Genomic DNA, 16509 nt, shown 5'->3' with positions numbered 1-16509 from the left:
GTAACCGTGCTGTTGTCCAGGGTGGAATATGGTCGGATTCGTCGTGTATACGCGATGTCTTGCGCACTTAATCCGCTTTAAAGAGCACCATCTACCATTTAGCTCAGCCTTCTCATGCTCAGCTTAGGCCCTTCCCTCCTATGTCTTCATGCCTTGGCGTTGGCGTGGGGGAGCGTCGCCGCCGTGTTGGCTCCTTCGTTTCCCGTGTGCGTCGAATTTGCTGTAATATAACGCCCAGATTATATATAATGTTTGTGTAAAACCATAGATTCTCGGCGTAACGCTGGCTCCCGATAGTGCTACGTAGTTTTCCGTAAGGCTGCCGGGCGACTCGTTGCCCATCTGAACCGTCATTTCGTGTCACATACCGCATATACAATGGTCACCAAGCTGCGTGATGAGGAGGGCGAGTACACGAGACTCGACTTCCTCAACTTCCTCTCCCCTGCCGAGTCCGACGATGAGGAGCCCAGAAGCACGCTTCCTCCGCATCAGTCCAGTTTGCTGTTCGCCATGAGCGACGTTGATATGTACAACCCGAAGGACGTGAGTGGGCTAGATGACAGCGCGCTAGCAGTGCTCGACGCGACCGCCTGCGTGAAGAGCGGTGCCATGTTGGACAAGGCAACGCAATATTCGTACTACCTGCGATCAAGCTTTGACCGTGAGTTGTGTCCATGCCGGCGTGTCCAATACCATGCAGCTGCGTGTCTCGATGCCCCCGTAATCCAGAACATCGTGGCGTCAGCCCACGTGGGTCGTGATCTCGACTTGCGTGAGTTGGCGATATCTACCCGCAACGCCGAGTACAACCCTCGTAAGTTCAACGCGCTGATAGCGCGTATACGCGAACCGCGCTGCACCGCGCTGATATTCCGTACCGGTCGTGTGATGGTAACTGGTATGTTGAGTTGTATGTGCTTCTATGTAACTTTGCAGGGTGTAAGACGGTGGATGCGGCTCATTTGGCCGCGAAGCGCATAGCCAAATTGATTCGCCGTGAGTTCGGCGGCCCGCTGCACTTCGCGGAGTTCAAGGTCGAGAACATCGTGGCATCGTTCAACTGCAACGTGCCCATCCGGCTGGAACGTCTGTACGAGGAGCACAAGCTGTTCTGCAACTACGAGCCCGAGATCTTCGCCGGTAAGTATTTTCCGACGTGTGCCACTGATTGGTGGGACCGTGCACTTATCGCATCACCAGCTGACGTGTTTGATCGTCTATGAGCGTTTTAACGTAATCACGATCACGCAGGTCTGGTGTACAGGTTCGCTCTGCCTGACGGCAACGAGGCTGTCTTATTGATATTCGTGTCCGGCAACGTCATCATCACCGGCTGCCGGTCACCTGATGAGATCCAGATGATCCACACACACATGTTCCCCCTGCTGCAGGAGTACAAGCAATGACCGCGCTGCGTTTCTGCGAGATTCACCGGCCGCTACTGTAAGATACGCGCCTGTCTCCGACCGTGCGTGGCGCATACGGAGTTGTTGGAAATGCGCAAAATACTGTGGAGGCATCCACAAGTGCACTCTGCTGCCCACCCTGTCGAACACCGCTGCTGTCACCGTCCTTCTTGCCGCCAGCGGCGCCTCCGTCCTGAGAACCTAGACAGCTTCTGTAACACGTCCTAATAGTCGCACACACGCTTTCGCGCATATAACGCTGATGGGTCGTCGGTAAGCCGAGTGTACCGCCGCGATCGCGTTAGTATCCGCTGCCGGCAAGAGGCGTGGCGAGTGTGTGCCGCCTTCTTTGCTCGTTTTACATTCTAACCGCGTGTGCTGCCACTGCTCTAGTGATGGCGCGTTTGTAATCTGCTTTATGTGTGAAACAGCCGCAGCGCTGCCATTTTGATGGCTCCGTCCCCGTAATCCACGGGTCTGCAGGTGCGGCGTCAGACAGCGGTGCACCGCTTCGTATTACCACTAGACACGCATGAGCAAGTTTCTGCTTTTTTCTGCGGCGCTTGAGTGTTTTCACGTGCCGCTGTTGGAGTGATGTTGCAGCTCAGCCTGTGGCGGGCGTGACTTGTGCGCGTTACTGTCGGCCGTATGTCGGAATGTCTGGCGTTGTTGGGCGTTGACTTATTTTTTGTACGCCTTTCTGCGTAGTCAATCGCTGCGTGTTTTTGTTGAAAGGACGAGTGCCGGCGTGTTTGGTCTGGTCGCCCGTTGTCGGAGTTGTGCGCACACGGCGTGTTTTGCCGTTCTGACGGTCCTGCCAGCCGTGTTCGCGCTGCGCAGTATATTTAGTTGCTACTTTGTGTTTTGTGGAGTGTGGTGTCTGTGCGGTTTCCGTGCGTCGTTGGTTTGACGCGAGTTTGAAACTGCCGCTAGGGTTTGCTTTTTGTCGCCGTGTTGAGGTGGTTTGTGAAGCTGAGCGTATATTCCATCTGGGCCCCCATGTCTGGTTAGGTAAGTTGGCTTTGTTTTTGGCTTCGTGGTGTGGTGAAGCGTTCGTGGCTTCGCTCTCCGGAGTCATCTGACTATGCTTCCGGCGGAGGGTCACTATGGACCGTTACCCGAAACGCCCCCAGAAAAAGCCCTCTGCCGTCGCTCCGGCGCCGCAGGGGCAAGCCACTCCTCTTGAGGGTTCCGCTGACTTCGTCGCTATGCGTGGTTCCTCCATTCCCGGTTCCGGCGACCTGGTTGAGATGAGGCGCTTCCCGCGTAATCGCAGCTACGGTAAGTCTAGCTTCGTTGAAGGACGTGACCGTGCGTCGTTTTATAGAGGTCCTCGAATGGGTAAGTGTGCTTCCGAGGATTACCACGGTCCTCGTGCTCGGGACTTCGAGCACCGCATGAGGTACGGCGACATGACGTCTCGTTCGGGTGAAGTGGTGGAAGGCAACATTTTTGTTGAGAGAGGCGACGTCCAAACTGTGGTTGACCCCGACGGTGATGTTAGGTCTTCCGGCGAGCCCGTGGTGAGATCCGCTCGTGATTCGCATGCGAATGCGCATCGGGAGCGCAGCAACAGGAACTACAATCGTGCAGGCGGTTATCAACACCGGCGCCCTAATTACGAGGGCGGTGAGGTGTCCTTCGCGAGCGGTCGAAGGTCGGCAGACAGGATGGTCGCCCCCCCCGAGGTAGACACACAGACCAAACTGCCGTCGCCCGTGAGTGGAGACGTCCAGCAGGTGTTGAATAGTGAATCGATAGAGGCAGCTATCCGTGAGGAAGTTTCGCAAGAGTTTCTGCGTGACGGCGAAGGTAGCGGCCGCATGATCATGAATGAGCCGCGTGCGCCTCGCTCCGGCGCTTTCGGGCGCCTTATGAAGCCGTCAAAAGGCAACCAGCAGCGCGGGTACCGGATGCCCCATCACATGTTGGACCGCTCTCCAATGCGCAACAAGGTCGCCGCTCCCTTCAATAGGCGTCCGTATCGTTATGACCCGATGATGCCTGAGATGCGCGCGAACAAGTCTCCGCGTTCGCCACGTTACGGCATGATGCATCGTGTGGACTCGGGTATGAAGGGCGATTCGCGGTATGGTACCCCTTCCAACGGCCTCATGGAGCGTCCGTCCCACGTGCACCCGAAGTCGCCTTATGTGTCGAAGTTTTCTCCGAGTCGCCACCCGGGTCCGGCGCCGTACGGCATGCCCGTGAACGGCGAGATGCGTCCTGGCAGTGGTGAAATGTATGGCGTGCCGATGGAAGACAATGTGGGCCGCGTTGCGGCTCCGGGCCACATGCCAATGAACGGCGGTGTTGCGCGTCCGGTGTATCGCGGCGGCGTGCCGGTGGGTGGTGTGTCTGGAGTGCCCGGGTTACCTGTGCCTGGCATGGTTCAGGGTATGTCGTCCATTCCAGTGGGTCAGTATGTTCCCCCGCGTTGGGTAGGTGCGCCTGCTCCCCAGGGGCCGCCGTTCGGCCCGCCCGTCACCCCTAGCGTGGATGCATCAGTCCAGAACCCGGTGTTCGTGCCTCCGGCGGTGGCACCTCCTCGCGTGATGCCGGTGCATATGCGGAAGAGTTCGGCATTCCAGATTCGTAACCCCACCACTGGTGAGGTTGTGAACTCCGACGCGAAGGCCCCCAAGGTTGTTAAGCCTAAGCTGGAGACGATCACCCCTCCGTCTGGGGGTATGGTGGTACATCCAGTTGGCGAGCCTGTGACCCCGCTGAACCCTATGAACGGTGGAGGAGCGCCTCCAGGTGAGTTGGCTCAAGGTCCGCCAGTGGGCGTTCCAATGTTGATGCCACAGCTTAGCATTCCACAACAGTCTTCTCCGGTTATGCCTATGGGCCAGGTTCCGCAGCCGTGCTCTACTGTTTACCCGGTTATGTACCCGCCGAGCGCTACCCCCGGTTACGTGCCGATAACTCCAGTGATGTACACGCCTCCTCCTCACACTCCGATGACGTCTGGGCGCATGGAAGAGGATGAGCTTGGTTTGGAAGACAACCACGATCCGCGTCATTTCCCGGTGGCTTCAACTCCATCTCAGGTGATGAACTATGCCAAGTTCGTTTCGACTCCGCGCACTAACTCGCAAGGCTCTATCGGTGGTACGGTCCCGGTTACTGTGAACGCACCCACTCCGAGCATTGACACTGAGTTGCGTACGGCTAAGAACCGCGTTTCTAACAAGGCTGTTGAGCTGGACGACAAGCTGTTTGGGCTTTCTGACCGCCACCCCCTGTGCGACAACACCATCCGTGTGGCAGTTCGTGATCGCATCTCTAATCGCAGAGTGGACAATTCAGCGTACGCCGAACCGGAGCGTGACTATGCCGTTGACTCTGGTTACATGTCTGACGACGAGTCGGTGGATTCCCATATGGAGCGCGGCGGCGCAAAGGCTGATTCTTCGAGGCGCGTCTCTCGTGGCGATGCTCACGTTGGTCGTGCTAGTGGTCAGCCCGGCTCATCAAGTGGGTCCGAGGTATCAGGTTCATCGCCAGCTGCCGTGGGTTTCGACATGTTAACGTTGGACTCCGTGATGAGGGATGAGCTGTCGCGTTTTACACGTGTTTCTGGTCGTTCGATTGCCGTGGACGGCTCTGCGTCTACTGACTGCAAGAGCTACGCTTCATTACATTCGAGGATCGGCGACAACATGGGCGACTCTCGCAGCAAGACGTACTCCTGCAGAGCATCCCGCGGTTCCGACAGCCCCATGGATATTGAGATAGACGTCACTATGATCGAGGCTTACGCCAACAAACAAGCAGAGGATGGCAGTGACATGTCACCTGAGCGTTTTGCCGATTCTACGTCAGCTGTGGCAGGGTCCGTGCCTGCCGGGGCGCAACGTGAGTTCAGTCCCTACGACTCTCACGTGCGTCGCATCTATCATGACGTCGCCAAGCTTCATGACATGGGCTTCATGGACTCCGTCCCGGAGGGTTACTACATCGGCGCCGACTTGATGAAGAGGGAGGACGACGAGGTTGCTACCGGCTCCCCATCTGCGTATTCTGGCGTGGAGAATGCTAGACTGGAAGGCACACGTGGTGCTTCTGGCCGCAAATTGGCTAAATCCGCCGTTGCGAATGTGGAGAGTATTGATGGACCTTGCGATGTTTCGGAGGTCACTAGCCGTGAATCTGCTGCTGCTGCCGGAACTGCGGGATCGACAGAGACTGCACCGGTTTCGCAAACGAAAGCATTGGTGGATGAAGGTTTCAGGGCGCCTTTTGGCAAGGGTTTCCACGACGACAAGGCGTTCGCTGGTATTGCGGACCCATCCACAAGTGAGCATATGATAACTGAGAAGGATCTGTTTAAGGGCGTTGTACTGGGCGTCGGCGAGGCTGAGGGCGCGGTTCTGCGTCCCGGCCCCCTGCTGCTACCGCAGCGTCAAAAATCGAATATCGTGTACACGGCCGAGGACATGCTGGCATATGCGTTTGCGTCTGGCGCTGCGTTCAACAGCCTTTCATTGGGCTTCAGGGTTGTTAACGTGGGCCATGGTTCTGAGGGAGGGCGTGACCATCGCGAGTCACGCGGCCGTGCGTCGGGCCACTTTTCGCATGGCGGCGCGCACGCATCGCAGGGTTACGGCGCGAATGCCGGTACCCAACGACCGAGGTTATTCGAGCGCACTAAGGCTGACAACAAATGGCGTCGCGATGCTAAGCCCGAAGTTCCCCGCGTATCTCCTTTCAAGAAGCCTGACATCAGTCGTGAGGAGCAGTTTAAGCGTTCCGTTCGCAGTTTGCTGAACAAGCTGACTGTGGAGAAGTTCTTGACAGTGGCTGAGAAGTTGGCTGTGATATACGAGAACTTAACAATTGAGGATGACGTGGTTTCCATGGTGGATTTGGTTTTGGACAAGTCGGTGTCCGAGTTGGATTACAGCGACATGTACGCCGATTTGGCGTATTTGCTTAAATACCGTTTCAATTCAGCCTTTGACGTGGGTTCCAAGAGCACGTTGTTCTTCCGTGTTTTGATGAACAAGTGCCAGGACTCGTTTGAGACGCTGAGTAGCGTGGCGTTGGCTACAAGTTTGGACCCGTCTGCCGCCAACTCTGGTGGCGACGTGCTAGGTGATTCTGATAAGGAGGATAACGACGTGGATAAGGCTGACGAGAATGAGTTGTTGGGCTCGGTGAAGATTCCCCGCGGCCGCACCAAGAAATGGATTTTGGGCAACATTCGTTTCATGGGCGAATTGTTCTTGCGTCGTATATTATCTGTTGCAATATTGAAGCGTATCGCTCGTACGCTGCTCCAGATGGACTCCGACGGCTCTAAGGTGCCGTGTGAGTACCTGGTGGAGAGTTTCCTGGAGCTAATAACTACCATCGGTTACACGCTGGAGCAGAACGTGAACGGTCCTGAGATGTTGAACGAATACATGGAGCACCTGGTTCTTCTGAAGAAGCACGGTAACTACAACCTTCGCATAGTGTACAAGATCCAGGACCTGATCGATTTGCGTTCGAAGCGTTGGGTGAAGAAGGTGTTCAAGGAGCGCGCGACTTCTGTCGCTAGCATCCACTACGAGGCTAAGCAGGAGGAGCTTAAGGGTGGTGCAATCCACCTTAACCAGGAGGGCAAGTTCACGACAGCTGGTCGTCAGGCGCAGAGGCACTACACCGATTACCTGCTGGCGCAGCGCAAGTTGGCCATGGAAAGAACCGTTAATGGCGTGTTTGTCGGTAACTCCGATTCCGCAGCGTCCGGTGGCGACCAATCGGCCGGTAGCGGCGGTGCAGCGACATCTCCCCAGCAGCCACAATCAACTGGCAGTGCTGGATCCACTGCTCGTGGCGGTGCGGCATCATCGTCCGCGCCAGCGAATGATAGCCCGTCAGCCAATGGTGATAATAAATCGTCCCAAGGGGATGACAGCGCTCGTCGCACGCGCCGAAAGGCTCCCGAAGTGCACTTTGCGATGGACACGCAACCAATTTCCGTGGTGACCGAGATCATGGAGGTGTTCGTGCAGAATCCTCGTCCTGAGCGTTTCATGGTGGAGTGGGATCAGTTCGCGCCGTCTAGCGAGGACAGTCTTGAGGCTGTGCGTCTCATGCTTAACAAGTGCGTGAACGCGAAGAGCATTGCGCTGTCCGAGAGCCAGGCCGACTTGACGGCGTACACCATCGGTAACCTTATGAACGACGTGGATACGATGGTGAAGGCGTTGAACATCTTTGAGACTACGTGTTTGGTCCGCATAAAGGACGAGATGCTCGACAATCCTTTGGCGGTGTCTCTGTTCGCTCGCATTTTGGTTCAAGTTTTAGATTGTTTCGCTACCATTCCGGAGATAACTTTGGAGAAGATATTGCTTCCTCCGGAGTTCGATTGCGCCATGGATCTGGCCGTGCAGGTGTTGACTAGCGCTAAGGCCCAGGGTGGCAACGTGGGCTACGCCCGCGAACTGCTTCGCCGCAGCTTTGAGCACTTCAGCGACAAGTCCACGCAGTTCTTGGACGAGATATAAGGGACATCTCACTAATCGATTCTAATTTTGAGTTTTTATTATAAACCTTCTTACGTTTTTGTTGGCGTACGCGACTTTTACTTGAGCAGGCACCGCTGCCTTTCAGTGCCTACACCCCACTTCGCATTCCACCATCGCAGTTGTCCTGTACCATCCAGTAATACCGCCGGATTACTACGTGTCGCTGTTGTGTGGTCCACAAAGTTCTGTAGTTCCGACGTTGACAAATACGTGCGGCGTCTTATCTGCAGTTCTATAACTTAACAGTGCTTGTGGATGCACCATAAGCGGACGTTGTCGACATTGCCATCAGCGCCCCTTGTAAATGGAGTCGTCCCAATCCGTCGTGCCCGTAAGCACGTGGATATATAACCACGGGCATTAAAAGCTGTATAGGTACTTTTCATTATCATTTGTAGTGTCATGTTTTTGGCGATTCATTCGATAGGGGAACCCTTGGTGAGTTTCCCATTTGGACTGTTGACAAGTTCACGCTGCCGTGCCTCCTCAACTGCCAAGTCCGACTCCAGGTAGCGCTGTTCCCTTTCTTCTATCTCGGCCTCCATGCGCAGTATGGACTCCTGCGTCGGGTATCGTCTGGTGATGAATACGGCGGTGAGCCACGAGGCACGCGCCATCTGCACGATGTTCGCCGGCAACGGCCTGGCGCCCAGTCCATCCATCTCGGCGTGCGCAGCCACTATTCGCTGCGCTTCATTGTCGCCTCAGCATCAGCAAAACCTACCGCGTTGAACCTGATGAGGCTAGGGTGGACGCCTCGCTCCCTCATTTCCTGTATGAGCGCCATGGCCTCATCCCCCGGCCCGTGGAAGAGCAGGGTGGCGTGCACGAGCAGCGTGTACGAGACTCCGTCAAGTTCGACGTCAGTCGCCCTGATCTGCTTCTCCAGCTGCGTGAACTGCGGTTTGTCTCGCCGTTTCATGGCGAGCCATATACTACGATGTAGTTTGTTTTTGAGGTTGAGCCTCGCGACATCGAGCTTGTTGCCGATGCTCGCGCTATCGCCGTCATCGCTGGGTTTAGGCGGCTTGGGCTTCGTTTCGCGCATCTGACTGACTCCAAGCTCCTTGCGTATCGACTTGAGCGCCTTGTTGACGTTGCGCGTGTCGTCTGCGATGCCGGTCCTGGGCAGCCTCACGGCCAGGCCCGAGGGCCGTATGGCAGCAAGCAGACAGCGTGCCCAGTGCATTATGCGCTGAGTATGCCTGCAGCGTGCTATTCTAACGAGACTTGATTCCACTTGCCCTCTTTGTTCTGTCTTTGCTTGCGCCTCAGGTGCTCAAATTGCGTGTCCAGCCACTCTCGGCGTCGGCTCTGCGCATTGTCCGCTGTGCGCTGTTCTCAACCTACGAATTGCGTGTCCAGCCTGGTGCGCCTGCTGTTCTGCACGTGTTTGTTTAGACACGTTAGGCGTACTAACCGCTGCTTCTCGCTGTATCTCTGCATCGGTATAACATTTCAGCAACTGTAATCCTACCTCCAACCTGGTCGACGCGCGGGTCTTCCTCAAGTGCGAAGTTTATAAGCGTGTATGGCGGCTCATTGGACTCCAGTAGCGGCTGGATGTGTATGACTCGGCGCGCTTTAGACACTCACCTCCAGGGATTCCGCCGGCTGCCACTTGATCGCGGCGGTGATGGCGAGCGCAGCCGCAAACAGCTGCATCGTCTACATCAGAGCGAGCAAATGCCGCGAGAATCTAGCATCTGTGTGTATATATTATCGGTGTTTCCCCAGTGGTGTCGTCGGGTGTGTGTTGCGTGTCGTTGTATCTACGACAGGTCGGAAGTTATACTTGACATTTGTGCTACGTTTCTTGGCATACACACCAATATGTTGCGTGTATGCTGCACTACCGGCGGTGCGCCGCCAGCGCCCATTACCTCCTGGAGCGTGGCGACCTTGACCTCCTGCGATATGGCGAGCGCCTGCTTCTAGAGTCCTCTCTAACTCTTTTCACCGGTGTGCGCCCATGAGACTCTTCCCGTCGTGGCTTTTCGTCTTTCCTTGAGGAAATGCGGCGATCGTCCTTCTTGGACTCATACTTTTCGGCCCTCTTCATGGCATCACTCCTATCGCTCTTCTTAGCGGCGTCATAGCGGTCGGCCTTCCTATCGACTTCGTACTTGTCGTCCTTCCGCGACGTTGTGTGCTTGCTGTCCCTCCTGTCGGGTTCGTGCCGGTCACTCCTGCGTGACCTCTCATCGCGGCCGTCTCTGTCATCCTTGGCAGACTTTTCATCTCTGGCGGTCTTGTCGTATCGGCTGTCCCTGTCTGATTTGTGAGTCTTTTCGTCCCTAACTCTCCGACGTGGTGATTGGCTGGAACGCTTGCGCGCCGGCGACGAGTCTGCAGCTGCGTGGGATGAGCGCACCTTGACGGCCATTGCATCGTTTTCCTTCTTCAGTGTCGCTATTTGCTGCGCCTGTTCCGATAATTGTTTGCTGAGTAGTTCAATTTCAGCCTCTAGCTCGACGTTGTACTGGTGTAGCCCCTTGACCTGGTTTTTGAGTACCTTGTTGGACTCCCGCTCCTTGTTGAGGTCCAGTGTGAGCGGCTGTATCTGCCCCTCCAGCAATATCCTGCCGAGCTCCTCGTTTTCCGCGGCGAACATGCGGCATTTTTTGAGCAGCGCCTGTCCAACATGGCTTTGCGGGTTGAAGTAGCGCGAATCGATGGCGTCGTTTCTTGCCCTCAACTCCTCATCCTTGCTCCGCAGCATGCGCCTGAGATGCAGTATCTCGCAGTTTACGACCGGGTCTACGAGTGCGGTGAATGAGCCCGTTTTTTCGTACAGGTTTTCGAAGTTGTGTATGGCTCTGAAGTCGTCGACCAGCGCCTTGGTCTTCTGTATTTCCTTCTGCTGCGCCGAGAGCACCGCCATGAAGTACGCCTTCACCGAGGCTACATCTTTCAGCTTTGCGACTCCGCTGACTATGTCGTCGAGGCTCTTTCCCGTTGCCATTTTGGCGTCGGGGTGTAGGCCCGGATATCCCGCTTGAGTAGGCTAAGATTCCCGGTTACCGCCTGCGGCGCAAATCGAGTGCTATTCGCTCGCTTCTTTTGCCTGTGACTCGCGCTGCCTTTGTGCACGGTCGATGAGTCATGGGGAGCCGCGTCGTCATCGCGCCGCATACCGTCAACCGCGAGCCGGTGGTGCGATTGGTCGGCGCCAACAAGCACCACTTACATTCAAAATGGAGCCCGGCAAGCCTGCTAGCGGCAATGCGTCCGCGTCACCCGGCACTTACGTCGACAACGTGATGTCAGACATTGAGAACCTGAACCGTTTTGCCGGTGCGTCATTGGTTAACGACCGCAAGACGATGATGGAGTGTTTCAACCGTTTTTCGTGGCGCGATGCGCGCGTGCTGTCGCACATGGAACGCTACTGCGCCGCCGACCACGCGGAACGGCAACTGATCGACGATGTCTACCGCGTGCTCTGCCCGTCGTTTGATCGCGTTCAGGGCCCCTCGTTCGCGGCAATGAGCTTATGGCTAAAGGCGCGCCTGCATTTGCAACACCAGACGAGCCCGTTCAGCCCAGTGCGGCATTAGGTCACGCGCCGACCTCGCCACTGCACACCTAAGTCCTCTACTTGGCTTGGGATGTCGTCATGAGGTGTGTAGGCGATATGTGTGACGGCTAATCGGATGTATTCTGACATGCTGAGTGTATTTCGTTATGCCAGCTAATGTGCAGCCGCGCCGCGTGTCTGGCTATGCGTTTCTACCTGCCTAGTTCGCCTTCATTTTACATCGCAGAAGGTTATTATCGCTATTCGTGCGCGGGATCTAGTGTCTTCCAGTCGGGACTGGATGATACGTGGGCGGATAAAATTTTTTTGATGGCGGATACTGCTTGGAGGCCAGCTTGGCAGAAGTTGTTCCTAGCAATCAATAATTTCTGCGCCCCAATAGTATCGTGAAGTGAAAGAAAATTGAGAATGCAGTGGGCCTGGTGAGGTATTTTGGAATTCTGCCATGCTACGCTCGTGTTGCTTTCGGCGCGGTAGAAGGGTTCGGCGGTGACTTCCATGGGCGGGGAGGGATACGTTGTGCGTGTTACCCGTCGTCTGCGCTGCGATGTTGCCATGTTCGCATTCAATCGCATCCAGTCCATCGATCGGCGGATTCTCCGATGCGCGTTTCAACCAGGACAGGTCATGTTTGGCCGTCAGTTGCGCGGCGGGCTTCCGCATCTACAACTGCAACCCGTTTTCGCTGGCGTGCGAACGCGACCTGTCCGCGCATGTGGGCGGTGGCGTGAGGACGGTTGAGATGATGTACCGGTGCAACATCGTGGCGGCAGTGGGCGACGACAGTGCGGCGTGGAACTCTTCGCAGACGTCCCGCGCGTCGGCGGAGTGGACTCGCAACGTGCTACTTTTGTGGGATGACAAGGAATGCTGCGAGATTGCAAGGTTGATGTTCAACAGTAGCATTACTAACGTGAAGTTGTCGCGGCATTTGCTGGTAGTGGCTGTTGTGGATGAGGTTCACGTGTATCATCTGCACGACATGAATCTGCTGGATACGTATAGCACCTTTTACAACCCAGAGGGGTTGTGTTCGCTGGCTTCCAATTGCGACGTGGACACCGTTGCGTTCCCCAGCCCCACGCGCGGCATGATCGGCATGGCGTACTACCATTTGGACTGCTCCGACGGTGCGTTGTTGGGCCGCGAGGGCAAGACGATACTCGCGCACAACTCCGATATTACCGCTCTAGGGCTGAGCGTTGACGGCTTGCTATTGATGTCGGCATCACGCCACGGGCATTTTGTGCGCCTTTGGAATGCGTTTTCGGTCCAGCTGCTCCAGGAGTTCCGCAAGGTCCCTGGCATGGGGTTGATCCACCTGTGCGTGCTGAGTCCAGACGCCACGATTTTGTGCACAGTGAGCAACCGCAATGCGGTATTGGTTTACCGTGTGAACCCGCAATCGCCTAGGGTGAGAAGAGATGGCAGGGACGAATCGTTCGCTTCAGCTCGCCGGGTCTCGTCTGCCCCCACGAATGGACTAGATAACTTTAGGCTCTGCCTACACATCAAGCTGATGCGCGTACGGCGTTTGTACACGTTTTACGCATGGCCGTTCTCACGTTATTATCCGGAGGACATGGTGGTGGCGTGCACGTTTTTGCCCACGACCAACAACCTGCTGCTGGTGCTGTCCAACGGCCACGTTCACCGTCTCGGCGTCAACTACCGCCTACGGCTACTCGCAGACCACTCGTTATAATGATTGCTAACGTTTACAGGACATTGTTTGGTTTATTGGCATTGGAGGTGGGCTGTGGCCACACCCGCATCATGAGTGTTCGGCCACTTGAGTGTACTTGAAACGCAGGTTGGAAATTGCATAATGATGTGCGATAGTTTCGCGATGTGCGAGATGGCGGTATTCATTGCTGAATCTGTTCGGATCCGGCAGGCTGGGTTTTGGATGCTGGTTTTCGGTGTCGGCTCTTCCTTTTCGTATTCCGTGTGGTTGTCGCCGGAGCTTCCGCCTCCTCGTTCTGCGCGGCAACCTTATTTCCTCCATTTCCGTTTGTAGGGTGTGCTTCCTCAGCTGAGTGGCTGTTGCTCTCTTTCACGATTTGTTCGGATTGTGCTTTGGACCTATCCACTTCCTCCTTCGGCGCAGGCGCTGCTGATACCGTATTCAGAGCAATCGTTTTGGCGTCTTGCACTTCAACATTTGCCGGCGCTGTGTTATCCTCCGGTGCATCTGCCCCAGAGGCTTTTTGCTTACGCTTTGATGCCCCCGATTTCGCCTTCGTTGTCTCCGGTGTGTTCCGTCCAGCCTTTTGCGCCGTCTTCTCAGACGACTTGCCTTTTACCTCTGGCTGTGATTTTTCGGATGGTTCGGCTTTCACTGGGCGTAGGTCACCCGGGATTGGCTTCGAATCGACAGCAGATGTTGACTTTTCCTCTGACCTTTGCTTTGCCTTCCGTGGTGCTTTTTTAGGTGCATCGTTCTTAACTACGGCTTGTTCATCCTCGCCTGGCTTAGACTGCACTGCAGATGGCGATTTATCAGTTGATTTAGGTTTCACGTCCTGCGCTGTTGCCTTTGGCGTGTCACTTTTAACAATGATCTGCGCATCTTCCAACGATCCTGACTGTGCCGGCGTTAATGATTTATCCGCGGACTTTTGTTTCACTTTTTTAGGTGCACGATCGGCTGATTTGGCCTTTGCACTTGGCTGTAAGTCCTTCAATGCCACGGTGTTTACATCTGGTGCTGAATCCAAAGACTGTTCGTTCACCGGACCCGGCGCCGCTTTGCCAACCGATTTGGCTCCCGCCTTCTGTTGCCCCGCTTTGTTTGGTTTAGCTTTCAGACCCGCTGGCGTACCCTCCGGCGTCTTGGCTTTAGACAGATTGGACTCCTCGTTGGGTGATCCTGCTACGCCTTTTCGCTTGGCTTTCTCTGCCGCCTTGCGTTTTCCACCTGTGGGTTCTTGTTCGGGTGATTTGGATATGACAGCCAAAGGAATCGGGACGGCCAACTGGGGTTGAGCAGCGAATAGAGGATCGACGGGTGTCTTGGATTTTACACTTAACGGTGATCTCTCGCGTGACAGCTGTTTTGCATTCGGTGGCAACCCCTGATCCAATTTGGCTTTTGCCTGCTGCAGGACATCCTCCGGTGCCCCTATTGTAAGGCCTGGAGGAGCTGCTACAATCGGCTGGGCTTTTACGCGTGGCAGCGCACCTCCAGTCGACCGTGATTTCGCAGCTGATGTAGCCTTTTCCGGTGTGTTCCGTCCCGCCTTTTGTGCCGTCTTCTCAGACGACTTGCCTTTTACCTCTGGCTGTGATTTCTCGGATGGTTCGGCTTTCGCTAGGCGCAAGTCGTCGAATGGTTTTGCTTGTCCCGCCTGCGGCGACCTATCGGCTGACCTGGGTTTAAGTCCCTGCAGTACCCCCTTGAATGAAGCGCTGCTGACCATCATCTGCTCATCTTCAAGTGGTTTAGAATTGTCTCCAAGTGGTGATCTGTCTGCCGACCTAGGCTTAACCCTTTGCCGCCCTCTCTTGGGAGTATCGCTTTTAGCGAGGGCTTGCTCACCCTCGAGGGGCTTCGCATTGACTGCGGATGGCGACCTATCGGCGGACCTGGATTTCGCCTTGCGCTGCGCCCGCTCTAAAGATTTTTGTTTTGCACCTGCCCGTGATTCCTCGGCCGATTTGATGTTTAGATGTGACATCGCATCCAACGACGGATCGTTCAGTACGCCAGGGGGCACATCTACGGTTGGTTCCTCCAGCATGCCAGGCGGTGCCGAGACAGTTGGGTCTGGCGCCATCCTAGCTGGCGTGCCAGCGGCAGTTGGCCTAGAGGTGGCTGATGGCTGCCTCGACCTAAATCCGCGTTCCTGGTTATTTGTGACCCCGTAAGCCTTCGGCGTTGCAGATCGCAGCTTTTGCTCTGCTGCTGCCAGGTTCGCCGAAAAATCCTGCTGCAGCGAAGTTGCAGGGCGGCTGCTTAGCATCATATCCGCCTGCTCCGCAGCAATGTGTCTATTGAAGGATTCGTCGAGCTGGCTCAAGCTCTGGCCAATCTGCTCCACGTCATCACCCTTACGTTTCTGGGCGTCAAGGTGTGACGCTATGAGCCCCGCCGAATTCGCTACATTCTCCGGAAATGAGTCCATTTGGAGCTGCATGTGCGAGTATCCAGCGAGAACCCTGTTGAGGCTAGCGTCGTAGCACGATTGACCTTGTGCCCGGTCGTCAGTGAGATTTTCGAGTAGAAGATTCCTGGTGACCGTCTCTTCCCACGCAGAGCTTTGCCGCGACAACTGTGCGTCTTGCTTCTGCGCATTATTGTCTGACACAGACCATGACATTGCGTATTCCTCAGCGGCTGGCTTCGGCGGGGGATTCTCTGGTGGTGGTGGCGGCGTTTTTTTAGTTCCCTTGCCGATGAAATTGCGGTATCCCAGCGGATACGTGCCTTGCATCCCTGGCATGATGAACTTGTCGCCCAAAATGTCGTCGACTAGCGTGTTTTTCCCCAACCGCCATGCTCCGCTCGGTTGCTTTGCGCGTTCCTCCGTCGTCTCCTTAAATGGGTCCTTGAGGTGCTTGCTCTCAGTGCGGGGTTTTTGCTCTTGTCGGTTCGCACCGTCGTCGATTGGGCTGCACAGGCATGAGCTATGTCTATAGTGCGTCGTCGAGATTCCTGAAGGCACGGAATCGTGAACCCACCTGCTGATATCCTTTGCAACGTTGATCCTGGGGTCTGATTTCCATGCGCTTCCCGTGGTCCTGGTGTGGTTGGTGATGCTCACTGCTACTCCGTGCACGCTGACCGAGATGCCTGTGCCGTGTATGTAATTTCAGGCGCTCCCCCTACCACCTTTCTTCATTGCTCTTCCGAGCAGCTTTTCTCCGAGCGACAACGGAGCCGTGGTGGTCGCGGGTCGCGGACGGTCGCTGTTGGTCGTCGTGGCCTCCTCCATCTCGACTCGCGCATACCGATACTAGCGCTAACGGCAAGAGGCGATTGATCCCAACCGCAATTCCCGCGCCGAATGGGTACTATAATGTATGTGGTGGC

At 55.8% G+C, this 16509-nt stretch overlaps 8 protein-coding genes across 8 annotated transcripts; 5 read left to right on the top strand and 3 right to left on the bottom strand.

Annotated features, from left to right (window-relative positions):
- Positions 1-378: 378 nt before the first annotated feature.
- On the top strand, positions 379-1409 carry BBBOND_0111220 (TATA-box binding protein, putative; the record flags this gene model as incomplete). Its single annotated transcript, XM_012911556.1, has 4 exons — positions 379-664; positions 704-901; positions 940-1143; positions 1255-1409. The coding sequence occupies 4 exons, from the start codon at positions 379-381 to the stop codon at positions 1407-1409; spliced, it is 843 nt and encodes a 280-aa protein (XP_012767010.1).
- A 1106-nt stretch (positions 1410-2515) lies between these two features.
- BBBOND_0111210 (eukaryotic initiation factor 4G middle domain containing protein, putative) lies at positions 2516-7912 on the top strand (the record flags this gene model as incomplete). The annotated part of the gene is made up of 1 exon (XM_012911555.1): positions 2516-7912. One exon carries the CDS (start codon positions 2516-2518, stop codon positions 7910-7912), a length of 5397 nt encoding a protein of 1798 aa, XP_012767009.1.
- Positions 7913-8349: 437 nt separating this feature from the next.
- BBBOND_0111200 (hypothetical protein) lies at positions 8350-9598 on the bottom strand (the record flags this gene model as incomplete). The annotated part of the gene is made up of 6 exons (XM_012911554.1): positions 8350-8619; positions 8658-9138; positions 9159-9247; positions 9284-9373; positions 9418-9492; positions 9530-9598. 6 exons carry the CDS (start codon positions 9596-9598, stop codon positions 8350-8352), a joined length of 1074 nt encoding a protein of 357 aa, XP_012767008.1.
- A 214-nt stretch (positions 9599-9812) lies between these two features.
- Positions 9813-10898, bottom strand: BBBOND_0111190 (Pre-mRNA-splicing regulator WTAP; the record flags this gene model as incomplete). Its single annotated transcript, XM_012911553.1, has 1 exon — positions 9813-10898. One exon carries the CDS (start codon positions 10896-10898, stop codon positions 9813-9815), a length of 1086 nt encoding a protein of 361 aa, XP_012767007.1.
- Positions 10899-11130: 232 nt separating this feature from the next.
- BBBOND_0111180 (hypothetical protein, conserved) lies at positions 11131-11493 on the top strand (the record flags this gene model as incomplete). The annotated part of the gene is made up of 1 exon (XM_012911552.1): positions 11131-11493. One exon carries the CDS (start codon positions 11131-11133, stop codon positions 11491-11493), a length of 363 nt encoding a protein of 120 aa, XP_012767006.1.
- Positions 11494-11552: 59 nt separating this feature from the next.
- Positions 11553-11864, top strand: BBBOND_0111170 (hypothetical protein; the record flags this gene model as incomplete). The annotated part of the gene is made up of 2 exons (XM_012911551.1): positions 11553-11557; positions 11639-11864. 2 exons carry the CDS (start codon positions 11553-11555, stop codon positions 11862-11864), a joined length of 231 nt encoding a protein of 76 aa, XP_012767005.1.
- Positions 11865-12021: 157 nt separating this feature from the next.
- BBBOND_0111160 (hypothetical protein, conserved) lies at positions 12022-13179 on the top strand (the record flags this gene model as incomplete). Its single annotated transcript, XM_012911550.1, has 1 exon — positions 12022-13179. The coding sequence occupies one exon, from the start codon at positions 12022-12024 to the stop codon at positions 13177-13179; it is 1158 nt and encodes a 385-aa protein (XP_012767004.1).
- A 163-nt stretch (positions 13180-13342) lies between these two features.
- On the bottom strand, positions 13343-16411 carry BBBOND_0111150 (hypothetical protein, conserved; the record flags this gene model as incomplete). Its single annotated transcript, XM_012911549.1, has 2 exons — positions 13343-16269; positions 16306-16411. 2 exons carry the CDS (start codon positions 16409-16411, stop codon positions 13343-13345), a joined length of 3033 nt encoding a protein of 1010 aa, XP_012767003.1.
- Between the last annotated feature and the right edge of the window lie 98 nt (positions 16412-16509).

This window comes from Babesia bigemina, assembly GCF_000981445.1.
Source record: "Babesia bigemina genome assembly Bbig001, chromosome : I".
Lineage (NCBI taxonomy): Eukaryota > Apicomplexa > Aconoidasida > Piroplasmida > Babesiidae > Babesia > Babesia bigemina.
Note: the sequence above shows the minus strand (reverse complement) of the source record. Positions and strands in the feature narration are given on the sequence as shown.